Here is a 17,780-nt window from a genome sequence, read left to right as displayed (position 1 = left end):
CACCATAGCAAAATGATGGCACATGAGAATTATTAGAATATGGCTAAAAAAAAACCTGGGCACAGGAACGCGCCCTCAATGTGCCTGGACAGATTCTGGGTGGAGTTGACCCTACTGCTTCACCTCTTCCTTTCTGATAGGCTGTAGCCCGTCCCTGGAGGATTCAGACCCGCCATTTTCCTGCAAGCCTCCAGTCCATTGGAGCCAGCAGGGGGAGGTGAAGTAGAAAAGAGCACAGACTTATTCAGTGGGAACTAAAGAGAGAGGGGGGAGTCAGTTAGTGCGAGAGAACGAGAGAGGGGGAGTCAGTTCGTGCGAGAGAACGAGAGAGGGGGAGTCAGTTAGTGCGAGAGAAAGAGAGAGGGGGGAGTCAGTTAGTGCGAGAGAAAGAGAGAGGGGGGAGTCAGTTAGTGCGAGAGAAAGAGAGAGGGGGGAGTCAGTTAGTGCGAGAGAACGAGAGAGGGGGAGTCAGTTAGTGCGAGAGAAAGACTTTGTTAGGAGAGAGAGCTCATTCGGAATTGGCAAGAGGTAAAAACTCTTAAGTTTGTATCCAATATAATATACAACCAAACTTCAATTTTACGCTCACTTATCGTGGATGTGGGCTACATATCACCCTGGGATTTAGCTACAAGAGTAACGTTCCTGCCGTCTCATTTTTCTCGTCTTTATTTTGTGTCATGTGGCAGAACTGTGGAAGCTACAGAGGACAATAGCGATTCCACAGGATTTGAAACATTTGTTCTATATCTTAATACAGAAGTGCGAAGATGTCTGGGCAAAGCATTACGGACAGGATAACCGCAGCTCAACACAGTGTTACCGGATCTGCGGTGGCAAAAACTGTGTGCAAGGCGACTACGCATGAAATTATGGGGCCGAAAAAGAAACATTTAGATTGTAAGTATCAATATGTCGGCGAGTTTCCACAATGTTGCGTTTGATCAAGCGTATGTATTCGTTAGAAATTGTTTGGACTCTGGCTGAGGCCTACGAACAAACTGACCCGTAGGCTATAATTAAGTAGTTCTTGTCTGATGTTCGCCTACCTATGAAACGATGCGAGATTATCTAGAAATGTTCTACAATTACCCTAAATTCGAGTCAGATGTCATGCTGTCAATTTTCTATTGAAATTAGCCTTGGCACGTGCTTGCCATGTAAACAATGAGATTAACTGGATTACAATCACGTCATAGCCTATAGGCTACTATTTATTGTAACGTTTTAAATGTATTAAGAAATGGTTTGACTTCCGCCAAGGATGATGGTTCTAATTTAAATTATATATAATGCAATTATTTAATAATATAAATCTGAACTGCTCTAATTTGTTTATGCTGGCTTCTATCTCCTTCCAATAGCGATTTTACTTGCTTACAGGCAATTTACTGTCCACTGAGTGTGCCTACATGATCGAATGCTCTGCGAACCTAGACGTTATCAGAGGGTTTCTCCTCACAGTATTTTTGGCTGACTCTGTTCTTTAATCGTTCAATGGGGAACCTCGACAGAAACGTAACTTTTAGTGTCATTACCCGCAAGTTGGTCTGACTAGGCATGTAAAATAATACCCTATGCACTTCCTGACATTTGACCATAGTTGAGTCAGTTTTTCATTCAGTCAGTTTTTACCCTTTTTGGACCTATGGATAAGACCCAGCTATCACAGTGAGGAGTGATGTTTGCCTATTAGGGATCAGGGGACCATTAGCCTTGGTGGCCATGATGTTGGGAATAAAGCTGGGACACAGATTCACACCACCTACTCTTGTGATAAGTACCATGGGATCTTTGTGACCAGACCACAGTGCGCCACACCTTATACCACACCCATGTTATATGGTTCATGAGCATTGTGAAATCAACTTGCATGCACATAATACACAATAAAATAAACACTGAATCAGGCAAGTAACCTGGGAAGCAATTACTGAAATTAGATCTCAATCCAACCATGTGTTGGTATATTTGATTTCTCATTATAAATATTTTCTATTGAAGCATGTCATGAGTGTGCTCAGAGTACTGCAGTGATGTTTTTGCTCTATTTAAATTCTCTAATACAACAGGCTACCTACTCAGGTTTTTCCGGTTCTTCCTTCTGAATCCAACCAAAATTTGACTTATTTGCTTTATGCAAACCCCTCCAAGACACGCATATACTGTGCATTCGCTAAGTATTCAGACCCCTTGACTTTTTCCAAATTGTTACATTACAGCCTTGTTCTAAAATGGATTATATAAACATGTTCCCTCATCAATCTACACAAAATATCCCATAATGACAAAGCAAAAACAGGGTTTTAGAAATGTAATACATTTTAGAATAAGTCTGTAATGTAACAAAATGTGGAAAAAGGGAAGGGGTCTGAATACTTTCCGAATGTACTGTTTTGTACACTGAGTGTACAAAACAGGAACACCTACCTAATATTGAGTTGCTCCCCCTTTTGCCCTCAGAACAGCATCTAGGATTTGATACCAGCAACCCTCCAGTTGCCAGCTCACTTCCTGTCAGATTTCTCCTGTCAGACCTAGGATTTGAACTGGCAACCCTACCTGCCGCCCCATAAATCCATGGCTCCCCAAATACACCAAAGCAGACCCGGTTAGACTGCTGAACAACTAATCAAATGGCCTTCTGGATTGTTTATATTGACCCCACCACCACCACCTCACCCGATTTTTACACTGCTGATACTCGCTGTTTATTATTTATGCATAGTAAATGACCTCGACTAACCTGTATCCCCTCACATTGATTTGGTACCGGTAGCCCCTGTACATAGCCTCATTATTGTTGTGTACATTTGTTACTTTTTTATTAGATTTTTTTTAAATGGAAAAAAAAAACGAACTTTTGTTTATTTAATATAGAGTTAACCAACAATGCAGTTCAATACATTTTATTAAGGGCTTTTAAGTAAGAATTTCACAGTAAGGTCTCCACCTGTTCGGAGCATGTGACAAATGAAAAAGTATTTGATTTGAGTTAAAAACCAGGGTCAGACCCACCTCCAGACCAGGATTCGAAAGCGCAGGGTCTTATAACCCGGGATTACCCTAATTCACAGTGGCGATGGTGCATAAATATGGCGTCCTCCATGCACTTACCAGAATTGCCTCATTTACTAAGTTCGCTGTATTGTTCATGGCTCTCTCTTACTCTACACATTTTTAAAAAATGCATTTTTTAAAGTTGCTATTAGCACATGATCCCAATTTCAGCCATAAGATGCTGGCAATTTGAAAAACTGAAAGTAGACTGCTGATATATTGATGCATTGAACCAGGCACAAGCAGGTCTCAATGAAAATGACATTAGCAGTGGTTAAGGTTTTTCCTTTCCAACAAACTGACGTTGTGATTGCATGTTGACGCACAAAAATAACACCTACAAAAGAGTGCATCAAGTCTTGTTCATGAAAAACTGGAGGTATCAAGTATTTATGGCCAAACGATTTTAGTCACCAGCAGAACAGTTTTCTGTTACAGTGACTATTTGCAATTACAATAACAAGCCTTCTCAATGGCTGAACAGGTTTTAAGTTGGCATTCGCATTACCCATTTCGACGTATCCTGGTTTATGGTGGTGGTAAAAATGTGTTCAGACTCAGTCTAGGTTTTTTTTTTTTTCATCTAGTCTATTCCGTTTCTTCCTGGTGTTTGCCCTTGCCGTGTCAGGTTACTCCCGTTTAATGGGTTTAAATTCTGGGTCATTCTCAGCACCCTAGCATCAGTGCTGAAGTAGATTGACTGCAGGCATCGCCACATCAATATCTGTTCACACCATGCTGCTTATTTGCATACGTTTCGGTGACTAGAGACTGAAACCAATTTCCTGCTGGGCACTATTTTTAGCATTGGCTCTGTAATAAGAAATGTCATGTGTGGTGTTTGACGGGGGTTTTGAAGGGCATGTCTGAAACTCGAAGCTAAAAGAGTGTGTAGAGGCCATCATACCTCACTGACTCCTGTCCCTAGAAGGCTTCTTGATTGGCTTCTTGATAAGGAGGCTGCTGGGGAGGGCCTCAAGGCTCCTTTTGTAGTCTGGGGGTGGCAGGAGCGGAGCAGGAATGTCACAAAGGTTGGAGGTACTTCAGGAGGGCCGGCAGCACTTGGAGTTGGCGTTTCCTCAGACCGAAATAGCAGTGGTGTCTAGCTCCCCTCCGGTCTGATTTGTACGCAAGATATGGCCCCTTTCTCTTAGCTCCTTTGATTTGGGTTGGGTTTCCGGCCAGTGTCCGCATTCTTTAACACAGCCTGTTAAATAAACTCCACCAAACAACTTTGAGACTTAACAGTTACCAGAGAGGGGGAACAAAATGGTGCAAAGGTCAAACTAGTCTTTTCCACGTTATGAGCCTGCTCTTGTTTTCTGGTCTGCTTTGGTTAAGAGCAGATGACTGCTCTTGCAATTTTAGAAATATAGAGCTTTCACTTTAGTATCCAGTTTGCTGTTATCGGTGCAACTTACCCAACTCAATACTGCACCCATCTATTTACAGAGGGGGGGGGGGGGGGAGACTGCCATTTTATTGCATGTTAGTGATTTTATGGTTTAATTGCTTTTACGCTAACCCATTTCTGCCCATCCCAAAGTGCAAGGGTCAATCGCGAGTGTAGTCTATTTGATGCTTTAGGGACTTTTCAACCACTGTAAATGGAACATTTTATTTTGTCATTGCGTCCCAAAACAGGATGTGTGATCATAATGAGGTATTGAAGTATAGTTCCCAACTTCCCACATCACCTGCCACTTGATATGATGGCTACATTTGGTGAACAATAAAGTAATTATTTTATTTTTTTAAGTCTGTGATGAGGACCTTTGTACTTGACTATAACGTCACCTTCCTTCAGTGAGTCAGCATGCCTGGACTTCCATTTGGAATTGTTCCCTTTTTGATTGCATCCTTTGTGTATTTGTTTGTGCAAAGGTCTTCACAATTGGACAAACGTGATGGATGAGAGTTACACCTTGTTTATTTCCAGAAGGAATTTACTTTGAAGTCTTAATTTCTTATTTGAGCTCAGGCATACAACTCTCAATACATGCCCTAAACCAAAGTAATCACACAGGAGGGAGTAGATACGATAGTCCCTCAGCGACAGTAGCTGGGTGGGTGGCGTGGTAGCAATCACCTGACAGTACCTCAGTGGTCCAAATGATCTGGACACAGATCTATGGTCAGCACACCTCCTTTTGTGCAGGAAACCTCAACACTCCATTTTTCTCATATGAACATGCAAATACCAGGTATCCATGTTGTATTGTAGCTACTTTACTAAAAAAGGTTGTCCGATTACTGGGTGTGTAGGTGAGACTGAAACTAGGAAGCTTGAGTTTACCTGATCTTGTTACTTTGATTATAATGTAAGCCTACAATATCTGTTGTACAAAACACTTGTATTGTTTCCTGGACCTATTTGCATCACAATAGAGGTTAGCTGCATGGGACAAGGTGTTATGTCACTTGAACACTCAACCACCTCCTACTTAAAGCCCTGAGCAGGAGTGTATTTCAGTTAGATAATTAACCAGAAATGTAAAAGGTCATTTTAGAACAATGATAAGTTGTGAGGACATCTCTCCTCTCTGTGCATGTACAATACTGATTACTGAGCAAGCGTGTTCTATAGGATCCAAACTTATTCTGGGAGTTTGACTTGTGAGTCAATCCTGCAACATGATGCTCCCTAGAATCTGCTGAGGGTAAGGGGCATGATCCATGTAGGTTTCAAACCTCAGTGTGTAGAGTGGAACCCTCAAGCACTTCAGTGCCCCATAGCTCTTTTACTTGTTTGTATTTGAAATGGATACAATCATATGCCGTCAAACTGGTGACCATAATATTCTCCCTGCTGAGCAAGGAAGCACGTTTAGAATTCTATGCGTTTGAGTTGACATTGCATGTTGAGTAAGCCTACATGGATTCAAAATGTGGACAAGGAGGATTGGTACTGATGGGATTGGTTGAATTGGGCCCACTTTTAGCTTTGCTAGTAACCGTGTGAAGGTGCCATGAAGCATTGCCGTGGGAAGATGTTTGGGTGGGAAGCCGCTACAGACGGCTGGCTATATTGGTCCGCTAATACAGGACTAGTAAAGGCCCAGAGCACAACAATTTTTTATTTTTATTTTTTTTTTTGTATTTTTTTTTTTTGAGACTGCCATGAGTACGCCATTTATTTTGCTTGTGTTATAGATAAGAAGCCTTCATTGGGTGTATGAATTGTCCTCTGAAGCACTGATGTGAACCACCAACTGTTTCTCTTTTTCTTAACATATGTATTGCACAGTGTGTTAGTGGGGTCTTAGAACCTACTAGGTTGCCTATAGCTTGAATTATTGCTTAATGCCTACTGTCCTGTCCAGTAACCACTGAGGTAGCAGTCAGTTGGGTCAGGCCAGAGGACACGGTAGTACATGCAGCATGAGAGGCTCTGCCACAGGTTCAACCTTACCCCCCCCCCCCCCTCCTCCTGCAGAACGCAGTCCACTCAGAGCATGTGACTGCAGTGGCATCGAATGACAGTCCCGCAAAAAGAGTGCTGACACCGCCTGCCCCACTGAATGGAGCCCACTGTAATTCTGAAAAGCCTTTGCGATTCAGTGTCATGATTCAAAGCTGCAAACCAGGCACTACCATCAAATACTCATTCTTTAACCTCCATATTCCGGGAGATTTTTTTTCTCTATTGGCCAATCTCATAGATTAACCTCATTAACCATTTGTCTACAATGAAGTGAAGTGGGCAGTTTGCCTTCAGTTCAGGGTCTTCTGCAAGATTTTTAAAGATTGACCCACTCTGGTCTTACTATACCTGTGTTGTGATCACTGAATACTTTTAGCTTGGTCAACTCTGTCAGTATAAAATGATTGGATCATATCATCCATATGCTGTGTAGAGCTGGTCCCTAATATAGAGGAAAAAAGGAAACTGGTTACAAATTCCACTGATGCAAACGCAGACCTTGAAAGAGCCACCGACTACTCTAACTGAGAATTTCAATGCACTGTAATCGTCTTGCATCTGTCCACTGCAAGATCACGTAGTGAACTAACCTAATTGTACTCTCCTGGAACATATCCCTCTACAATTTCAGAAACTGAATTGAAATGAAAATTCTGAAAGGGGGGGAATCCTCTGGTAATTGACTATAGTGTTAACTGCTACTGTTCTGCTTGATAAATATTTACTGGAGGAGGTAGAGCCTTAATTCAAAGCTGTATGCTACATCAATGTTTAGGGAAGTGCAAATAAAACATTTTTGTGGGTTAACACTGATCGCCGTTTGCAGTGAATAAAGTAACGCCCAACATCTTCAATGCATATATTCACAATGGATGGGTAAAATAAAAAGGTACATTAGTTGTGTTCACCCTCCACTACACCGCAGGCTTGGGAAATAAACTCAATTCCTGACTGTCAACAGCCGGGCAGGATGTTGATTTATATGTATGTGTGTATTCCAAATATGTCAGGGAGATGATTGTTTGGGAGGGTAGGAAAAGAGTAATACCCTTTTGATCGGCTTCCTGTCATTTATGAATGCGTATCGTCTGTCCACTGTCTCCCCACTAGGGCTGGGCGGCATACCGTATTTTACTATGTACTGGTATTGATGCATGGACCGGTTTGGGTTTTTACTTTACCTTCTATTAACAGTATTTGAATGTTTGGTTTGTTAAATGTGACACGCCATGTGTAACGTCCGTTTTTTATAGTTTACTCCGCTACTTGAGTCATCCCTCTTCGCTCTCTCTCCACACCGCTTTCCACACACCTAGTCCCACCCAGTCACTCAAGGAGCGCATTTGTTGTTGCTTGACCACTAGACACTTTCGTTCAGTCTGCATGGTCAACGCAACATTGTTTCCAATTTGATCTTAATATGAATCCACAAGTGTTTTATAGGTGCAATATTAGTTTGTTTCTTACATCTGCAAACGGCTAGTTTGTATTTTCTTAGCAAGTTAAGCCAAATCGTGTTAGCTACCTAGCTAATAAAAGTACTGAGTCAGAGCAATAACTCGTCCATGGCATTTTCATTCGTTGTCATGTCAAACACTGTATTCAAAGTGCCCACTATTTATATTCTATTTCCATGATTCCAAAAGTTCACCCAAGTGTTTTGATCTAAATCTCAATTGCAACATTTTGGTTAAAAATTAGGCATAGTATTTTTGCCCATATCGTGGCAGTGTGGAAATGATCTCAAATGTGCAGGAAATGCAGAAATTGATGGAAATGCAGCAAATTATTTAGGTTGAATTGAACAGTATAAAACAATCAGAATATATATGTTGCCACCCTAGGGCACACACTACTCTTAAAGCAAATTTTAGAACTTTTATGAATCAAAATCATAAAATACTGTCATAGTGTCAAAAATGTGAAAAATGATATGATATTTTGCCCATATCACCCCAGCCTTACTCCCCACACACCATTTTGAATAGAGCGCCGTGACGATTTGACAAATTAGTCTTTGGCTTATGGCATTTCAAGTATGCACAGTTTTTGTGTCATTTTGAAAATGTCTTCCACAAAACGATTCAACTCAACTTTCTAAATGAACTCGTCTACCTTCCTAACCAAAAGAAATCCACTTCTGGGGACATTTTCTTCAAACTCAAGCCTAGTTTTTGTAATTCAGTCGTCGAAAAGGAATTAGTTGTATCACATGACTCTTTATTTAGATGTTGAACCCTTGTAGGCCTATAGCTTCACTATGGTGTCCTCCCAAGCTCATGTTTATGGTTGGCATCTGTTTCTTCAAAATTAATAGTCATTGGCAAGGCTCATAACGCGATACTGTACACTTCATGTGTTTTTTTTTCTGTCAAACAGATGCCGGAGGCAGGAAGTGTTTTGGGGTAATTAATGCTAACCATTTTTTCCCCCAATAAGTGTAAAAAATAACTTCATTATAATCTCCCCCCTGTAAACCTTGTGTTCTGCTGAGCTTATTGGAACTGTTTGCCGACGCCATCAGTCTGTTCCTTGCATATTTGGCCCTTTAATCTTGTGTGTTAATTAAGGAACTCAAGGGAATGTGAGGGAAATGCCTCGGCCATTGCATTCCAATCATTGCTAACTTGTCCAGAGTTCCGCATGTGGGGGGGGGGGGGGGCCTTCTACTTTTTATTGGACTGTTTAATTAATTGTAATGCTTTTAATTCACAAATATCTGTTTCAGTATGATATGTTAGATAAAGGAATAAAGACAGACACCAATGTCAGGTTCAATAGCCTTGTTTATGCATTGTACAAATCCCTACAGTCCCAGGGAACAGTCCGGCTAGTCGATTACCTATCAACTAGACTCCGTAACATCATCCTTTTCAATAGAAAGTGCAAACATAAAGGCACAACATTAAGTTCTTAACAGTCAGGTGAGGGAAATGCCTCGGCCATTGCATTCCAATCATTGCTAACTTGTCCAGAGTTCCGCATGTGGGGGGGGGGCCTTCTACTTTTTATTGGACTGTTTAATTAATTGTAATGCTTTTAATTCACGTCAGCTGCCCTGACCATGTCAACACTAACATGTAATGGCTATTAAATACCCTTATCTACAGTACGTTTCACCTATGTACAAGCCCTTGACCCTTGCAATTGGAATAAATGTGTGTAGACTCAATGACCGAGGACTGAGAAAATGGTGCGGGGAAGAAACACTTTCAACGGTAGGTCCAGGTCAACCACTGCATAAGCATTCCATAGCACTTAATGTCATCACACTAAATCTGGACTCATGAATCGCATGTATTAATGCATGTCTTACAATTATTTATAAATTGATTGCAAATAAATTATATACAGTAGCTTATGAAAGTGACCTAGCTTTTAATTTCTAGGATGGTTTAGTAATCATTTTCACTTTATTTCATATTTTAATTATGACATGACATGTGGCTACAGCTGCTGATGCAGGCTCTTTTGCAGACATTGGCAATGCACTCGCTCTACCCAAAATATCATGGTTTGCCATTACTGGAATCCTTTTGTCATGCTTTTCATTTTTAAACTTTCCACACAACCCTCCCAAACCACAAAGTATTCAGAATAGAGCCTTGTCTGATTCCCACCAGCTTGTTCTTTGCACTCCCTAACTTTTTCATGCTTTGGATTCAAGACCTTTGCAGTTTCAGCTGTGACATCCTTTCCAAAATCAGTGCTGATGTGAAAAGCTCAATTTGCACACTGTTGATATGACACTTGCTGCCATTGTTTTTGTTATTTTAGTCTGGTCTGCCCCAGGTCCATAGTGCGTCACCAAGACTGACTTGTCTTATCTGTACTCTTTCATTGTGACGATTTAGCACTAGACTAAAGTCTGTAGGCCTTCTAGGATTTTCAGGCTGGTGTTGTTTTACAAAGAGACCGGTGGTTTAAACTTGGTTGGGTAACTAAAGTAACGGACAAGTCACCAACCGTGTTATTTTGGTTAGAGAGGCTGGTCTCATGAGACCCTATATCTGTTGTGAGATTTATGATCGTTATGTACATGATTGCAGTGCTTACATGTACAAAATCTCTGAATTCAAGCGTGACACTTTTTTTTGGGGAAGTTTCAAAGAATCAGACGGACTGCCTGGAATACATGGGTCAGATGAGAGAACATGCAAATTGGTCTTGGTTTGCTTTATGGAGTGAAACTGCAATTTAGGTTGCTGAACTTTGCTACGCCTGGCTCTCTTTTTGAACCAATGTGTCAGGCATTTTGCCCAATTCAGCCTGTTAAAATCGGACTCTGGCAAGCTTATTTAACAATAAAAGTTTGGTCTAATTTTAAACACTTAAAAAAAAAAACATATATATATATATATACACACATATATATATATATATATATATATATATATATATATACATACATACACACACACACACACACATATTTATATACACACATATTTATATATATTTTTTTACTAGAACCAATAGCTTGGTAGATGTTGGGAGTCAGAATCAAAGGGTTTCAGAAACGCTACATTAACTAGAATGGTGATAAAGTATATGTTTGCTAGTAGTTCCAAGAGTAATCCCAGCCATTTTAGTAGGCTCTAGTTTTTGTCCTCTTCCTCTGCTGCTGCCGAAGCCAACTTTCTGACGGTAGTGTCTCCAGATGTTAACAGAGCGAATGCAAGATTTATGGTGTGCAGCTATGCAAGACTCAATTAACATCTGTATTTTGTCTACCACAAGGTGCTATGCTCAGGTTGACTAGCATCTTCTGAATTCTGCCCTTAAATGGTTTTTAATAGTTCCTGTGAATAGATGGTCAGTTTCCTCTCTCCTATACTTAGGGGTGTGCCAGTCAAATCAAATTTATATCAAATTGTATTGGTCACATACACAGGGTTAGCAGATGTTAATGCGAGTGTAGCGAAATGCTTTTGCTTCTAGTTCCGACTGCAGTAATATCTAACAATTTCACAACTACCTTATACACACATGTAAAGGGTTGAATAAGAATGTACATATAAATATATGGACGAGCGATGGCCGTGCGGCATAGGCAAGATGCAGTAGATTGTATAGAGTACAGTATATACATATGAGATGAGTTATGTAGGGTATGTAAACATTTTATAAAGTGGCATTGTTTAAAGTGACTAGTGATATACATTTATTACATCCAATTTTTTTATTATTAAAGTGGCTAGAGATTTGAGTCAGTATGTTGGCAGTAGCCACTCAATATTAGTGATGGCTGCTTAACAGTCTGATGGTCTTGAGATGGAAGCTGTTTGCCAGTCTCTCGGTCCCAGCTTTGATCCACCTGTACTGACCTATCCTTCTGGATGATAGTGGGGTGAACAGGCAGTGGCTCGGGTGGTTGATGTCCTTGATGATCTTTATGGCCTTCCTGTAACATCGGGTGGTGTAGGTGTCCTGGAGGGCGGGTAGTTTGCCCCCGGTGATGTGTTGTGCCACTGTCACTACCCTATGGAGAGCCTTATGGTTGTGGGTGGAGCAGTTGCCGTACCAAGCGGCGATACAGCCTGACGGGAAGCTCTCGGTTGTGCATCTGTAAAAGTTTGGGTTTTAGATAACAAGAACAAATATCTGTTTCAGTATGATATGTTAGATAAAGGAATAAAGACAGACACCAATGTCAGGTTCAATAGCCTTGTTTATGCATTGTACAAATCCCTACAGTCCCAGGGAACAGTCCGGCTAGTCGATTACCTATCAACTAGACTCCGTAACATCATCCTTTTCAATAGAAAGTGCAAACATAAAGGCACAACATTAAGTTCTTAACAGTCAGGTCATAACAATAGAAAAAGCATTACATTTTCTTTTTTACTTCAGTTGTCATCTTCCTTTTTTAATTGTAATTTAATGATTTAAGAAATACATTTTTTTTTTAATTAACCGAGGGCAAGTTAACAGTCCCTTGCTTACAGAGTAAGCCTGTCCGGTGGCTTGCACAGCCGACCCACCCGTGAGTGGTAGGATTAGGGGCACGAGCTTGGTGAGGTAGAAGCCTCACCTTCAATTGGCCCATGTCTCAATTCTGCGCCCCTTACCCTTAGGCCTGGACTGTGATCCAGCTCATCTAGGTGAGTGTATGGCGTGTTCTGGTTTGTCTGCTCTGCTACACGCAGATCCACCCGATTGCGACGATAGAGGGAGCCACCAACATCCACCAGGTAAGAACGTGGTGCAACTCTCTGCAGGCATGTGCCCAGCCTCCAAAGTCCTGTGTGGTCTCCCGGCAGCGGTTTCATCCTTATCGTTTCACCCATCTCCAGCTCTGGTAGGTCCCGAGCAGTCCGGTCATAGAAGCACTTAGCGAGCTGCTTTCTGTGACGCAGTTTGTCCGTGAAGCCAACCATGACGCAGGGCTCAAGTAGCTTGTTAGCTACGGGGATGGTAGTCTTCAGACGTCTGGACAGAAGGCGTTGTGCTGGGCTGCTGTCCATGTGTTCGGTGGGTGTGTTCCTCCACTGTAAGATCGCTTTCCATGGGTCGTTGCTGTCGCGCAAGGCCCTGCTTAACAGTTTTTTTTGCAATCTTGACAGCTGATTCTGCTTTGCCATTTGCTTTTGGGTGTCTCGGAGAGGAGGTCACGTGGTCAAACTCCCATTCTGAGGCGAAACGCTTGAACTGTACAGTGAATTGTGGGCCATTGTCCGTGATTACCTTGTCAGGCTGACCTTGCTTGTCTCTGCAGACAAGTCAGGCAGTTCAATTTCCCAAAAGTCAGAGTAGTGATCAACGATGAGAAGATATTCAGCCACAGACAAAAGGACTAAGTCCATGCTGACGATTTGCCAGGCCCTTGTGGGCAGTTCGTGTGACATCATGGTTTCCTTTTGCTGTTCATGAGCGTACTCATTGCATGTGGTACAGTTGCTGACAAAGTCTTTAATTTCTGCTTGCATGTTTGGCCAATATAATGTTTCACGAGCCTGGCGGTAGCATGCATCACCTCCAACGTGACTGTAGTGTATGCGGGTAAGCATCTCTGGACGTAGTGATTTGGGAATAATGACCTTCTGACCTCTGAACAAGATGCCATTTTGCACGCTGATCTCACCTCGAAAGGTCCAGTATTCTCTCACTGTGAAAGGTGTCTCCTCTTTCAGGTATGGCCAACCTGCGAGAGCCATGGACTTCAGTGACTGTAGGTGTTCGTCCTTGTCAGTGTGTTGCCTTGTCTGGGCTAGGCGGTGATCTGTGACGTTTAAGTAGTCTGCCTGATTGATCTGTTGAACATCTTGTTGTTCCTGCTGTAGCGAACAGATGGCCTGCCGCTGATAGACAGTGCCTCTGCCTGTACATTGTGTTGTTGCCCTGCTCAGTGTGTCGCTGATGTACATCTCTGGTCCTGGCTTGTAAATGACCTTCAGGCTGTAGTTTTGCAGAGTCAGGAGCATGCTTTGAAGCCTCTTGGGCACGTTTAGAGGTTTACTGAATATGGCAATGAGTGGTTTGTGGTCAGTTTCAGCGATGACCAGGTCTCGCCCATATAAGTAGTGATGGAATCGCTGGCAGGAGAAGACGATGCTGAGGCACTCTTTCTCGATTTGTGCATAGTTTTGTTCGGTGGGGGTGAGCGCTCGAGGCAAACGCAACTGGCTGGCCTTCCTGCAAAAGGCAGCATCCAAGTCCCCTTTGGCTGGAGTCGCTCTGGATTGTGACAGGCTTCATGACGTCGTAGTAGCGCAACACTGGCATGGATGAAGCCAGAGATTTCATCTCCTGCACTGCGGCCTCGTGCTTGGGTAGCCAGTGCCATGGTGTGTCTTTGTCCAGCAACCGGCGCAGAGGCTCACAGACTGCTGATAGGTGTGGCATGAACTTTGCAAGATAGTTTGCAAAGCCGATGAGACGCTGTACTCCTTTTGCATCAGACGGGTTTGGCATGTCGAGGATCGCTCTGACCTTGTCTGGGTCCGGCTTCAGGCCTTTTGCCGAGAGAATGTGGACGTCTTTCACCTTGAACTGCAGCTTCTTCAGGCCAAGGCGAAGCTTAACTGATCGGCAGCGCTCCATCAGTGCCAGGAGCTTCACATCGTGGTCGTGTTCTGCTTCTTTGTCTATGTCACCACAGCCTACGATCAGGACATCATCGGCGATGGGTTCAATGCCCTTGAGCCCAGCCACTAACTCGTGCTGCTTACGTTGGTATATCTCAGGCGCCACTGAGACACCAAACAGGAGCTTGAGCCAGCGTTTCTGACCCCAGGGGGTCCAGAAGGTAGTCATGAGGCTGCTTTCTTCATCCAGCTTGCATTGAAGGAATGCATCTCGGGCATCCACCAAGGTGAAAATCCTGGCCTTGGGAAGCTTATAGAGGACATCCTCCAGTGTCGGCATGATGTAGTGGGATCGTTTCAGTGCTTGGTTCAGATGGTTTGGGTCGATGCAGACCCTCAGCTTCTCTGTTTTTTTCACTATGACCATATTGCTGATCTAGTCAGTTGGTTCAGTCACAGATGTCATGTGGCCATCGGCCTCATACTTGTCCAGCTGGGCCTTCACAGCCACTTTCATTGCAATGGGCACATTGCGAGGAGCACACTGGACTGGAGTGATGCTCTCATCCACTTCAAAGTGTACCTCCACAGGCACTGATTCAACGGGCATGTTGAATACATCGTCATATCTGCTGAGTAGTTCTTTGGACAGGGGTCCATGCTGGACATGATCCACAATGTGCAGGTCATTTGGTACAGTGAACTGCATCAGTCCCAGGCGTTCGCATGTAGAGCCTGAGAGGAGAGGATGTTGACTGGTTTTTACAATCTCAAACTCCAGCTTGTTTTTGCGTCCCCGAATAACACATTCGGTCTCAAAGGTGCCCATAGAGCTCATTAGCTCTCCTGAGTACAGCTTTAGTCTAGTATCGCTGGGCAATAGATATGTGTCAGGTGCCAGATTGATCTTGTCTTTGTAGCTCATTACGTTGCATGTAGCACCAGAATCCAGTTGACATTGTTGTTGCTTGTTGTGTAATCGTAGTGTCATAAACCATTTCTTCCCTCTTGAGTGTACAGCCCCAATGGATTCATGCATGTAAATGTCACTTTCACTTTTCAGCTCTGAACATTGAGTGACATCATCAACACAGTGAATCTTGCCCTCACTCACCCTTTTGCTTTTGAGACACTTTTGCAAAATTATTATTAGTTCCACAAGCTCTGCATGGTTTTCCGTAGGCAGGGCAGTGCTTTTTGCCACGTGTGTGTGTGTGTGTGTGTGTGTATTCCCACAGTATTTACATGCTACGGGGCTCTCTGTGTTCACCGTTCGTGGTGAATTGCTCTGCCTCGATTGGTTTAGTCTGAATGTCTGCCTAGCAACAGCGTGAACAGTATCAACGTTGGAGCGTGGGGTTTCGATTTCCATTGCTCTCATTCTCATGTCAGTGACTTCAGCAGTGCGGCACATTTTGATGGCAGTTACTAATGTTAAGTCTCAGTAGACGCCGGCGTGTATCCTCATTTGCAATTCCCAGCACTATTTTGTCACGAATCAATTCATCTTTCAATCCCCCGTATTCACAAGTGGCGGATTTCTCTCTCAAACGGGTTACAAAGTTGTGTACTGACTTACCCTCTTCCTGTTTACAGCTTCCGAAAACGAACCGCTCATAAATTACGTTTCTGGCGGGTTTGAAGTAATTCTCCAATGCATCCAATATAGCCTTTGCATCACACTTGTCGTGCTGTGAGGGTTAGATTGTGCCGGTAGATATGCCTGCATTCGCTGCCCATTAAACTCCTCAGAGTTGCAGCTTGTACCTCGTTGGCTTTCTCATGTAGACCGGTCGCCAGCGCATAGTCCTCGAATTGATCCGTGAAGTTGTCCCAATTAGTATTCCAGTCCCCTGTGAGAACCATGGGATTTGGTGGCGGAATGTTCGCTGCCATAGCAATTGAATATGAGATTTCTTTGCCTTCAGTCATCGACGTAGGTAGTGATGCTAGCTAGCCAGCTAACAACGAGTTGATCAGTGTTGTGAGTAGGAAACGGCGTGTGTTCGCATATGGAAAGTAACTGCGCCCATACTGTACTTAGCTACAAAACTAACAAACGTGTGTTTTCCGAGCCACTTCTGATACCATGTTTCAGTATGATATGTTAGATAAAGGAATAAAGACAGACACCAATGTCAGGTTCAATAGCCTTGTTTATGCATTGTACAAATCCCAACAGTCCCGGGGAACAGTCCAGCTAGTCGATTACCTATCAACTAGACTCTGTAACAATATCTTCAGCCTCCTGAGGTTGAAAAGGCACTATTGCGCCGCCTTCACCACACTGTCTGTGTGGGTGGACCATTTCAGTTTGTCCGTGATGTGTACGCCGATGAACCTTCTCCACTACTGTCCCATTGATGTGGATAGTGGGGTGCTCTCTCTGCTGTTTCCTGAATTCCACGATCATCTCCTTTGTTTTGTTGACGTTGAGTGTGCGGTTATTTTCCTGACACCACACTCCAAGGGCCCTCACCTCCTCCCTGTAGGCCGTCTCGTTGTTGGTAATCAAGCCTATCACTGTAGTGTAGTCTGCAAACTTGATGATTGAGTTGGAGGCGTACATGGCCACGCAGTCATGGGTGAACCGGGAGTACAGGAGAGGGCTCAGAACGCACCCTTGTTGGGCCCCAGTGTTGAGGATCAGCGGAGTGGAGATTGTTGTTTCCTACCCTCACCACCTAGGGGCGGCCCGTCAAAGTCCAGGACCCAGTTGCAGAGAGTGGGGTTGAGTCTCAAGGTCTCAAGCTTAATGACGAGTTTGGAGGGTACTATGGTATTAAATGCTGAGCTGTAATCGATGAACAGCTTTCTTACATAGGTATTCCTCTTGTCCAGATGGGTTAGGACAGTGTGATTGCGTCGTCTGTGGACCTATTGGGGCAACTTGGAGTGTGTCTAGGGAGTCGGGTAGGGTGGAGGTGATATGATCCTTGACTAGTCTCTCAAAGCACTTCATGATGACAGAAGTGTTTGCTACGGGGCGATAGTCATTAAGCTCAGTTACCTTAGCTTTCTTGGGAACAGGAACAATGGTGGCCCTCTTGAAGCATGTGGGAACAGCAGACTGGGATAGGGATTGATTGAATATGTCAGACATAGATACAAATATATAGTTAAAGTCAGAAGTTTGCATACACTTAGGTTGAAGTCATTAACTCATTTTTCAACCACTCCACACATGTCTTGTCAACAAACTAGTTTTTGCAAGTTGGTTAGGACATCTACTTTGTGCATGACACATTTTTCCAATTGTTTACAGGCGG

The 17,780-nt window shown here is 43.2% G+C and overlaps 1 protein-coding gene across 21 annotated transcripts in view; it reads left to right on the top strand.

The window, feature by feature from the left end:
• Positions 1–192: 192 nt before the first annotated feature.
• Positions 193–17,780, top strand: part of LOC139420776 (phosphatidylinositol-binding clathrin assembly protein-like) — a 53,657-nt gene continuing 36,069 nt past the window's right edge. For 8 of the 21 annotated variants that reach the window (XM_071171022.1, XM_071171028.1, XM_071171025.1 and 5 more), the window contains exons 1-2: positions 266–528; positions 761–900. In XM_071171022.1, the coding sequence (XP_071027123.1) occupies positions 771–900 (130 nt within the window). In that variant the 5' untranslated portion in view covers positions 266–528; positions 761–770. Of the gene's footprint in view, positions 529–551; positions 901–17,780 lie in introns of those variants that run through there. The other 13 variants (XM_071171023.1, XM_071171029.1, XM_071171017.1 and 10 more) reach the window with 4 other exon arrangements.

Source organism: Oncorhynchus clarkii, chromosome 12 (assembly GCF_045791955.1).
Source record: "Oncorhynchus clarkii lewisi isolate Uvic-CL-2024 chromosome 12, UVic_Ocla_1.0, whole genome shotgun sequence".
NCBI lineage: Eukaryota > Metazoa > Chordata > Actinopteri > Salmoniformes > Salmonidae > Oncorhynchus > Oncorhynchus clarkii.
Note: the sequence above shows the minus strand (reverse complement) of the source record. Positions and strands in the feature narration are given on the sequence as shown.